Here is an 11444-nt window from a genome sequence, read left to right as displayed (position 1 = left end):
AGGGAAGGGAAGAGGGAAGGGAGGGAGGGAGGGAAGGAAGGAAGGAAGGGAAGGAAGGAAGGAAGGAAAATACATTTGGACGGAGATTTTGGAAGGTGTTGAATACCAGGCTAATGGTATTTGGAGTTTACTCAATAGGCATGGGAGAGCTAGCCAAGGTTTTTAAACAGATTACTTAATTAAATGTTATTTTTGGAAATGTAATCTTTTATATTGCTGCCAGATGTATTTGAGGTAGAGAGAGATGGAAATTAGGAAACCAGTTACATAGATATTGCAATGAACTAAATTCAATAAACCTCTAGATGTGAGGGATGTGGCAAGAATGGAGAAGAAAGGACGAGTCCCAGAGACATTATGTGGAAGGACTAGATAAGACTCGTTGGATGGCCAAGGGGGGAAAAAAAAAAAAGAAATGTGAAAGATAATTTTGTGTCCTGTGACCAGTGAGTTTGCCATGTCATGGCACAAGTTCAGTAGATTTATTTTTCCAACTTTCAGACTAAAGGTAGCAAACTGTAGAGAACAGGGTGGGCTCGAATAGAGAAAGCTAGGTATATCTGTTTTTTAAACACTACATGTATTAGGCATTAAAGTATATATAGTTTAATTATTTCTTGAAGTGATTTGTCCTCTACAAATTAATTCACACCAAAGAATACATTTCTGCTATACTGATTGTTTTGCAGTTAAGCTTGAGTCCAATTTCCCCTGGAAGTTGTTGTTTTGATAGGCTTTGAACATACTGTGAAATGTGATTAAGTCACCCTTGGTAGTGTTAGTTTATCACTACGGTGAAAACCCATAGAGAAAATAAGAAATTCCATGTAAATTTTCCTAGTAACCAGTTGTCACCTATGGCATCATGTATGTAGATGGGATTGTTATTGTTACTATATTTACATCATTTGGCTGCCTATCAAAATATTACATATTTTCAAAAGTGAAACAGAAAGCATCAGTGGTAGTAATGTCCTTGGAACCTTGACCAACAACACATCATCCTAGAACTAGAGATGACTCTAATTTAGTTTCTTACTAGAGACCGGGTGCAGTGGCTCATGCCTGTAATCCCAGCCTTTGGGAGGCTGAGGCAGGCGGATCACGAGGTCAGGAGATCGAGACCATCCTGGCTAACACGGTGAAACACCGTCTCTACTAAAAATACAAAATATTAGCCGAGCATGGTGGCGGGCGCCTGTAGTCCCAGCTACCCAGGAGGCTGAGGCAGGAGAATGGCGTGAACCTGGGAGGGAGAGCTCACGGTGAGCAGAGATCACGCCACTGCACTCCAGCCTGGGCAACAGAGCAAGACTCCGTCAGAAAGAGAGAGAGAGAGAGAGAAACAGAAACTAGATAGGTCATCATAATAAGAACCCACATTTTAAAAAACCACACATTTTCTCTCTTTTTTTTCTTCTTCTTCTTTTTTTTTTCTTTTTTTTTTTGATGGAGTCTCGCTCTGTTACCCAGGCTGGAGTGCAGTGGCCGGATCTCAGCTCACTGCAAGCTCCGCCTCCTGGGTTTATGCCATTCTCCTGCCTCAGCCTCCCTAGTAGCTGGGACTACAGACGCCCGCCACCTCGCCCGGCTAGTTTTTTGTATTTTTTAGTAGAGACAGGGTTTCACTGTTTTAGCCAGGATGGTCTCGATCTCCTGACCTCGTGATCCACCCGTCTCGGCCTCCCAAAGTGCTGGGATTACAGGCTTGAGCCACCGCGCCCGGCCTTTTCTTCTAACTTTTAAGTTCAGGGGGTACATGTGCAGGTTTGTTACATGAGTAAATTACGTGTCACTCAAACCTAAGCTTTTTATTATAATTAGCTTTCTCTGAGATGAAGAACCTGAGTGATGTAATGGATTAATAGGAATTTCCAAACTATTCAGAACATTAATAATTAGACATATGTCACAGGCTTCTGATCTCCAAAATGTTAGGCTATCTTTAGTCTCAGTCTTGTTCTAACAGTACACTAGTTCAGCTATTAAAAGACAAGGAGAGGAAAAGAGTAAAAGTTGGTCGTGGATGGACAATGGGTTTGTGTAACAAGGCTATACCCCTATCCTGGGAGTTGGTGAGTAAGAGTGCTTTATTTATCTGTTTTTTTCTAGTTCCTAAGCACTTAATGGTCACTCTCTAAAAAGTATGTTTGTTCATCTCCTAATTGGAGTCGTGGCTAAGTTCTTTAAAAATTTTGCCTCCGTGCATGGCATTTTAAAACTTTTCCAATTTTTTTTTTGCTTTGTTTTTCCTTTTTGTTGAGATATAATTCACGTACCATAAAATTTACCCATTTAAAATACACAATTCAGTGTTTTTTAAAATTACATCCACAGAGTTGTGCAAGTATCACTACAATTTAAAACATTTTTATCACTTGAAAGAGACCCCATACTCATTAGCAGTCACTCCTACCAGTCATCCTCCAACCCCTGGCAACCACTAATCTACTTTTTGTCCCTACAAGGTTTACCTGTTCTGGACATTTCATATAAATGCAGTCATACAATATATGGTCTTTTGTGTCCAGTTTATTTGACATAGTGTATTTCCAAAGTTCATCCTTGTTGTAGTATGTATCAGTACTTCATTCCTTTTTATGGCTAAATGATAATCCATTATATAGATACACCATATTTTATCTTCTCATAAGTTGATGGACATTTGGGTTATTTCCACTTTTTGGCTACTGTGAATAATGTTGCTGTGAACACTCACATTCAAGTTTTTGTGTGGACATGTTTTTAGTTCTCTTGGGCATGTACATAGAAGTGAAATGACTGGTTCATATGGTAACTCCATGTTCAACCTTTTGAAGAATTGCCAGACTGATTTCCACAGCAGCTGCACCACTTTATATTATCACCAGCAGTGTATGAGGGTCCCAGTCTCTCAATATTCTTGACAACACTTGTTATTATCTGCCTCTTTGATTATCGCCGTCCTAGCAAGTGTGTAGTATCTCATTGTGGTTTTCATTTGAATTTCCCTGATGTCTAATGATGTTGAGAATTATTTGATGTGGTTACTGGCCATTTTTGTATCTTCTTAAAGAAATAATCTTTTTTTAAGTCCTTAGACCATTTGCTTTTTTGAGACAGGGTCTTGCTTTGTTGCCCAGGCTGGGGTGCAGTGGTGCGATCTCAGCTCACTGCAACCTCCCCATCCCAGGCTCAAGCGATCCTCCCTTTTCAGCTTCCCAAGTAGCTGAGAGTACAGATGCACACCACCATGCCTGGCTAATTTCTGTATTTTTTGTAGAATTGGGGTTTCGCCATGTTTCCCATGCTGGTCTCGAATTCCTGGCCTCAAGCAATCCACCCACCTTGGCCTCCCAAAGTGCTGGGATTACAGGCATAAGTCACCGTTCCTGGCCCCTTAGCCCATTTTAAAATCAGGTTGCTTTATTATTACTATTATTGTTGAGTTGCAGGGTTCTTTATTCTAGATGCAAGTATATGATTTAAATATATTTCTCCTGTTTTGTGTGTTGCCTTTTCACTTTCATGATGGTATTCGTTGAAGCACTCAAGTTTTTTAAAATTTTGATGCAGTCCAATTTATATCTATATTTTCTTTTGTTGCCTGTGCTTTGGCATTGTATCTAAGAAGACCTTGCATAATGCAATTTCACAGAAATTTACACCTATGTTTTCTCTTAAGAGGTTTATAATTTTAACTCTTACTTTTAGGTCTTTGGTCCATTTTGAGCTAATTTTGTATATGGTGTGAAGTAGGGATTCAGATTCATTCTTTTGCATGTGGATAACCAGTTTTCCCTGCACCATTTATTGAAAAGAATATCTTTCCTCCATCAAATTGCCTTGGCACCCTTATAAAAAATCAATTGACCAAAAATGTGTGGGTTTATTCTGGACTCTTAGTTCTATTCTATTGACCTCATATATCTGTCCTTATGCTAGTGCCACAAAGTCTTAATTACTATAGCTTTGTAGTAAGATTTTGAAATTGGGAAGTGTGAGTCCTCCAACTTTATTCTTTTTCAAGATTGTTTTGTATATTCTAGGCCCCTAGCATTTCCATTTTTATTTTATTTTATCTTATTTTTTTGAGACGGAGTCTCACTCTGTCCCCCAGACTAGAGTGCGGTTGCACAATCTCGGGTCACTGCAACCTCCACCTCCTGGGTTCAAGTGATTCTCCTGCCTCAGCTTCCTGAGTAGCTGGGATTACAGGCACACGCCACCATGCCTGGTTAATTTTTGTATTTTTGGTAGAGGTGGGGTTTCACCATGTTGGCCAGGCTGGTCTCGAACTCTTGACCTCAAGTGATCCACTCTCCTCGGCCTCTCAAAGTACTAGGATTACAGGCATGAGCCACGCGCCCAGGCCAATATTAATTTTAGCATCAGTTAGTCAATAGCTATTTTAAAAAATGCAGCTGGGATTTTGGCAGGATTTGCTGTGAATCTATAATTCAATGTGGAGAGTATTGCCATTCCAATAATAATAAGTGTTCCAACCTATGAACACAGGATGTTTTTCTATTTATTTAGATCATCTTTAATTTCTTTCAACAATGTTCTACAGTTTTCAGTATGTAAGTCTTATACTTCTTTTGTTTATTCCTTATGCCCACAAGGAAATTTATTTCTTAGTATTTTATCCTTTTTAATGCTATTGTAAATGGATTTGTTTTCTATTTATTTATTTATTTAGTGAGACAGAGTTTCGCTCTTGTTGTCCAAGCTGGAGTGCAGTGGTGCGATCTTGGCTCACTGCACCCTCCGCCTCCCAGGTTCAAGCGATTCTCCTGCCTCAGCCTCCCAAGTAGCTGGTATTACAGGCGCATGGCACCACGCCTGGCTAATTTTTTTGTATTTTTAGTAGAAATGGGGTTTCACCATGTTAGCCAGTCTGGTCTCAAACTCTTGACCTCACGTGATCCAGCTGCCTTGGCCTCCCAAAGTGCTGGGATTACAAGTGTGAGCCACTGCGCCCGGCCTGATTTGTTTTCTTAATTTTATTTTTGGATTGTTCATTGCTAGTTTGTAGACATACAAATGGTCTTTGTATATTGATCTGATATCCCAAAATCTTGCTGAATTTCTGTATTAGCTTTAATCGTTTTTTTGGTGGCTTCTTTAGGTTTTTCTATACATAAGATCATATCATCTGCAGATATAGTTTTACTTCTTTTTAAGTCTTGATGTCTTTTATTTTATTTTGTTACCTAGAACCTAGCTAGAACTTCCTGTATAATATTTAATAGCAGAATTGCAGAGAGCCTTGTCTTGTTCCTGATCTTTGGGAGAAAGCTTTCAGTCTTTCACCTTTCAGTATGGTGTTGCCTGTGGGTTTTTCATGGATGCTTTTTATCTGGTTCAGGAAGTTTCCTCCAATATGATTCACATCTATTTTCTGATTCAGTTCTCCTTATATATGTCATATAGGAATCAATTCTTCATGTGATCCCGTATCACATATAAGGAAATGGATGCATAAATGGTTAAGAAATACACTCAAGACACACAGGAAATTAGAGATGGGGTCACGGTATCCTGATTTATAGTCTATTGTTTTCAACTCTACTTTTTCCTTTGGTCTTCTGCTTCAACTTCTCGCAACTTTCTAGAGACTAAAATGGGTTCATCTTTTCCACTTTTTCATTTAAAAGGTAACCTCCATATGGGTAGAGTCTGGATCTGATTTTTTCACCTCTGTTTTCCCAGAACCTAGCACAGGATAAGTGCTTGAGCAATCTCAAGGAAATAAAGCCAGTTTAGATAAACAGCACCTCTGGAACCTTTATTATGTGCAAGGTATTGTGGGCAAATATCCCAGAACTCAGAGAGATTGTGGTTGAGGGAGATAACAAATAGTCACATTAAAAAGATATTATGGGCCAGGCATGGTGGCTCATGCCTGTAATCCCAGCACTTTGGGAGGCCAAGGCAGGTAGATCACCTAAGGTCAGGAGTTCGAGACCAGCTTGGCCAACTTGGTGAAACCCCATCTCTACTAAAAATACAAAAAGTTAGCCGAGCGTGGTGGCACGCCTGTAATTCCAGCTACTGGGGTGGGGGTTGGGCGGGGGAAGGGCTGAGACAGGAGAATCGCTTGAACCCGGGAGACCGAGGTTGCAGTGAGCCGAGATCGCACAACTGCACTCCAGCCTGGGCAACAGAGCGAGACTCAGTCTCAAAGTATTATGAAGAAGTCTGATAATAGCAAATCAGTGGTAGTTACAAGTGCTTGAAAAGGCAGAGTCTTTCTAGATGTAGACTGAAAAAGGCTTCATAGAGGAAACGCCATGAATAGAGCCTTGAAGGATGGGTAGGAACTAGCGTGTCTGTGTTGGGGAAGTACTTTAGGCCAAGTTTTTAACAGGAAGTTTAAAAAATTAACTTCTTCATTTCTATCGTTATATGAATTCCAACAATTAAAACCAATCCATAGTACACAGAATGTGCAAAGCAAAAATAATAAAGTGCATATAAAATCAGGTAACATTCTCTATATGGTTTTTCTCAGACTCTCTCATCCTGTTTTGGTCTTAGACACAAGCCAAGTTAAATCAGCTTTTTCTTTTTGTCTAGAAAACTCATGCTCAATTTTCTTCATCCTCCTGATAGAAAACTTTTACAGCCAACCTCAGTCCATTTCTGATCGACAAGTCTCATTCTTTATATACCACAGTGTTTTGTAATAGTCACTGCTTTAGTAGCTCTCCTAGGATTGAGTCTTACAGGCTCTAGACTTCTCATCCTGCATGCTCACTGCATGTGCCTTTCATAGAAAATCAGTGAAAACTATCATATGAGCAGGTAAAGGCTGTGAACCAGGTATATGAACGATCAAGGCAATATTTCACAGGCAGATATGCAGATGGGATGTTATAATCTAAAAGAGAATTCAAAAGTAGTCTTCTGTCAATAACTAATCTTCCAAATTCTGTATTCTTGAAGAGAGATATCTTATGACTCTGATGCTGTGAGTAATAGTTCCTAGTACTGATATATTGGAACAATTAATATACTGATTGAGAAGCCAAAGCTTAGCCAATAATATATGTGGAGTTATGTTCAATGCAAAGCTGACCAGCTCCTATAGTACTCGTGCAGTGGATTATTTCAGAATTCTTCTGTGGTGTTGTCAGGATTTGAGATACCTCCAGAGCCACTGTGATATCATGTAATAGTACTATGTCCTCCCTCCCAATCCCCAACTAAATCTAGACACAATACACATGCAGTGGAAGAGGATTAGAAAAAAAAGGTGGAGTTGACAAAATTATCCCTATCAGAACAAGGAAAATGAAAATGAAGCTGGGCATGGTGGCTTACTCCTGTAATTCCAGCACTGTGGGAGGTCAAGGTGGGAGGATCATTTGAGCCCAGGAGTTTGAGACCAGCCTGGGCAACATGGCAAAACCCCATCTCTACTAAAAATACAAAATGTCAGCCAGGGGTGGTGGCATGCACCCGTAGTCCCAGCTACTCAGGAGGCTGAAGTGGGAAGGTAACTTAAGCCTGGGAGGCAGAGGCTGCAGTGAGCCAAGATTGTGCCACTGTACTCCAGCGTGGGCAACAGAGTAAGACCCTTTCTCAAAAAAATAATAATAAAGAAAATGAAAGACTTCCAGAAGAAAGCATTGCTGCAGTTTGTTCCACAGCAACTCCCAAGTAGTCACAGAGCCAGCTGAATACAGTTCAGGTCACATGTAAGAGAATTTGAAAAAATTGTACCCACATTATTTGTACAAACTTGTGGAGTGCATGTGAAATTTTGTTACATGTATGTAATGCGTAGTGATCAAGGCAGGGTATTTAAGGGGTCCATCTCCCAAGTACATTTTTGTTTAACTATAGTCACCCTATTCTGCTATCAAACATTGAGTTTATTCCATCTATCTGACTGTACCCTTTAACACACTTCTCTACATCCTCCTTTCTGAAGAGCAATTTTCATGGAAATGATTTTGGATATTTACACAGTATGTTTTATTTTTTTAAACAAAGTAACCCCTCTACCACCACCACCTCTTCCTTTGTTGTAGAAACAAAACTCAGAATTGAAGTTTTAGCCCTAGAATATCTTCAGGAGGGGAAATTCCAGCTCTCCCTATTGATTTAACCATCTTGTGATTTTTCTCATTTTTATTAGAACTGCCACTACCATGATGGCCTCCAGGCTTATTTCATTATAGCTCTGTGACTCTAGATGAGGCTATTGGGTTGGGGGGATGCTGCTGGGGGAGGGAGGTAGTTAGGGGTACCCATACCTACCTGGATGTTTTGGCTGCTCTCCCTCTAATGATTATTCTCATCTTGAAAGTTTTGGCATCCCTACTGTACAGCACATTTGTTAAGTACACAAATTCTGAAGCAGGTTGACTCGGTCAGAATCCCAGTTTTGTCATTTACCAAGCTGTGGGACCTTGGTCACATTACTTAACCCCTCTAGGTCTTCATTTCCTCACCTGTAAAATGCAGGTATGAATTGTCCCTACCTTCTAACGTTGTGAGGATTCAATGAAGCCAAGTATATAAAGCATAGAGAATGATGCCTGGACTGGGCGTGGTAGTGTGTGCCTTTAACCCTAGCACTCCGGAAGGCTGAGGTGGAAGGATCACTTGAGCCCGGGAGTTTGAGGCTGCAGTGAGCTAGCGTGCCACTGCACTTCAGCCTGGGTGACAAAAGCGAGACTCTGTCACTAAAAATATAAAAATAATTTTTTTAGAAAAGGAATGGTGCCTGGAACATCTACGTAATTATTACATCTATATATGTGTTATTTATAAGTGTAATCTTTCCCCCACAGCACAGGAGAATTTTACCAGCCATGATACCCTCTGTGTCTCTGGGCCCATCCCTCCACCCAGGTAGGGGTAATGGATGGGTCAAGTTCAGGCGATTTTTGCCATTTGATATTTTACAGGTCACCTCTGGCCTCCGTAGATCTCACCATATGGTGAAGATCTGTGCCCCCATGAAGGGACATTGTTTTCTGTGTGGTGATATAAGTACCGACAAATATACACAGATGCTGGCTGTTAGCGACTAGTACTGCCATACTGGTGCATCTTGGCTGAATATCAGCCCTGCTCCTGTGTCTGTTTTTTTGTTTGTTTGTTTTGTTTTGATATGGAGTCTTGCTCTGTCGCCCAGGCTGGAGTGCAGTGGCGTGATCTCCGTTCACTGCAATCTCCACCTGCCGGGTTGAAGTGATTCTCGTGTCTCAGTCTCCCAAGTAGTTGGGACTACAGGCACGCACCACCACGCCCAGCTAATTTTTGTATTTTTAGTAGAGATGGAGTTTCACCATGTCAACCAGGCTGGTCTCGAACTCCTGATATCGAGTGATCCACTCAGCCTCCCAAAGTGCTGGGATTACAGGTAGGAGCCACCCCATCCGGCCCTGTGTCTGTCTTCAAAGCCAGTGGCTTATCTTTATGGCTTTCATATGCATCTGAGGATTAATGAAAATTCCCATGTGCCACCTAACTATAGGAATTCTCTGCTTACTGGCACTTCCTTTGGCTTTGTTACACTACCAGAACTACACAGAAAGTGGTTCTGGATTTGAAATTCAACTAGTGGTACTTGCTCAGTATTCCCTCCATAGAGAGCCTCTCATACACAGCCTCCTACAGTTGAGTTTAATTTATTTCCCTCACTTGGATTTCCCTGTCACCGTTCACAGATTGCTACTTTATGGCTCTCAAGTAGATCAGAAAGGTTTTTGGAGTTCCCCTTCCCCACCTCCTACCCATTTCTCTGTAACTACAGACACCCTTTAAGGGAAACTTGGCCCAACCAATCTTATTTGAAGACATTTCATTCTCACTTTAGGTAATGGGGCTTGGCGTTGAGGTCTACCTTTTCGTTGCTTTCTAGTAAAGCACCAACCGCTCTCTCACAGCACTCTCCTAGGCCCTGTCCTCCCTGACAACTTAGTTGCTTTATCTTTCCAGGAGCACCCTCACATTCCTATGCTGTGCACACTGAAGACAATTTCCCAGTGTCCACTTCCTGGCTGAATCAGTTTCCACAACCATGACGTGTAACTCCAGCTCATCTCACCAAAGGGCATTTTAGCAAGTCACTGCAGATGCTGCAACTCGGAAGGACACGTTTAGTTAGGATCTGATGAGTCTTCTCCATTAGATAAATGTTGTGAGGTGGAACTTACTGTAATTTCCTTCCCTCCACCCAAAATCTAAAATTTTTCTCTGAGTTGGCTCCCTCTCTACCTTCAGTCTCTCTTCCTGGAAGATTTACCTCAGCAAGGATGTCTTCCTTCAGATGAATATGAGTAAGTTAGTTTCTGCCCCTGTTCTGCTTCTTCCTCCTCCTACTCTGATGTTGGCACATCCTTAGGAAGTCAGCTACTCCACCCCCTCTATCAAGATGTGGCCCAATGAGGGCAGGGATCTTTCACTTCCCCTTTCTGGGAGGCCAACTGGCCAAGACTGAACTACCTAGACTCCCCACCCTTACCACTGTCATTCTACTGACTGACCCCACATGCTCACTTTTTTGGTTGTTTGCTCCATTATCCCTGAGATCTTAAAGGAGGGGTTCTTAACTGGGGGTGATTTTACCCCCTAGGGAACATTTAGCAATGCCTGGAGACATTTTTGATTGTCACAACTGGGGTAAAGAGGTTGCCACTGACACCTGGTGGGTAGAGGCCAGGGATGCTTTTAAACATCATGCTATGCACAGCTAGCCTCCTACAACAAAAACTCACCTGGCCTCTGCTATCAGTAGTGCAGATATTGAAAAACAATGGCTTAGAAGGAACACCTGCCTCACTGGAATGTGTGATGGCTACTCCACCAGTTGGTTTGTCCTCAAGGAGCTTTTGCTGGTCAACCCACCAATAAATCCACTGGGAGATCTCTCCAACTAATAGCTGTTTGTACGCTTATTTACAACTGTCTGCCCCCTCACATGTTTGCATGCCACAAGTAGTGGTGGTCTGCTCAACCTTCATTCCTAACTCTGCACTTCATCTGCAGGTTGGCCATACTCAAGAACCTGAAGGTGCTCAAGGTCTGCTTCATGATCTCTGTGGCTATCCCTTTCACTTTCTGGTGAAGTAAAGGCTTTCTCATTACTAGAAGCCATCCAAGTTAACTAGGCCAAACAATTACAATTTGATTGCTACTACCACCTATGAAGCAGTATAGTTTATTTAATAAAACAAAACCTAAGACCTCTAAGTTATTAGCCCTGAAGGAGAAGCAGTAAGTCAGGAGGACTTGTCTACTGAAGGACAAAAACATAAACTCCCCAATCAATGGAGAGACATATTTTGTTAGAATTATAAATATGTGACTTCTCTCCTTAATATCTGTCAATTCAATGCCACCCTACTCAAAATCCCAGAAGGATTATTATTATTATTATTTTTTGAGATGGAGTTTTGCTCTGTTGCTCAGGCTGGAGTGCAGTGGCACAATCTTGGCTCACT

At 41.3% G+C, this 11444-nt stretch overlaps 1 protein-coding gene across 1 annotated transcript in view; it reads left to right on the top strand.

Moving 5' to 3' along the window:
* DOCK11 (dedicator of cytokinesis 11) overlaps positions 1 to 3991 on the top strand; it is a gene marked incomplete at its 3' end in the record, with an annotated part of 157159 nt that extends 153168 nt beyond the window's left edge. The window contains exon 53 of the mRNA XM_011948698.1: positions 3950 to 3991. Within this exon, the coding sequence (XP_011804088.1) occupies positions 3950 to 3991 (42 nt within the window). The remainder of the gene's footprint in view (positions 1 to 3949) is intronic.
* Positions 3992 to 11444: the final 7453 nt, after the last annotated feature.

The sequence above is a fragment of the Colobus angolensis genome, unplaced genomic scaffold (genome assembly GCF_000951035.1).
Source record: "Colobus angolensis palliatus isolate OR3802 unplaced genomic scaffold, Cang.pa_1.0 Scaffold282, whole genome shotgun sequence".
Taxonomy (NCBI): Eukaryota; Metazoa; Chordata; class Mammalia; order Primates; family Cercopithecidae; genus Colobus; species Colobus angolensis.
The sequence above is the reverse complement of the archived record's forward strand: the minus strand, read 5'-3'. Positions and strand labels throughout refer to the sequence as shown.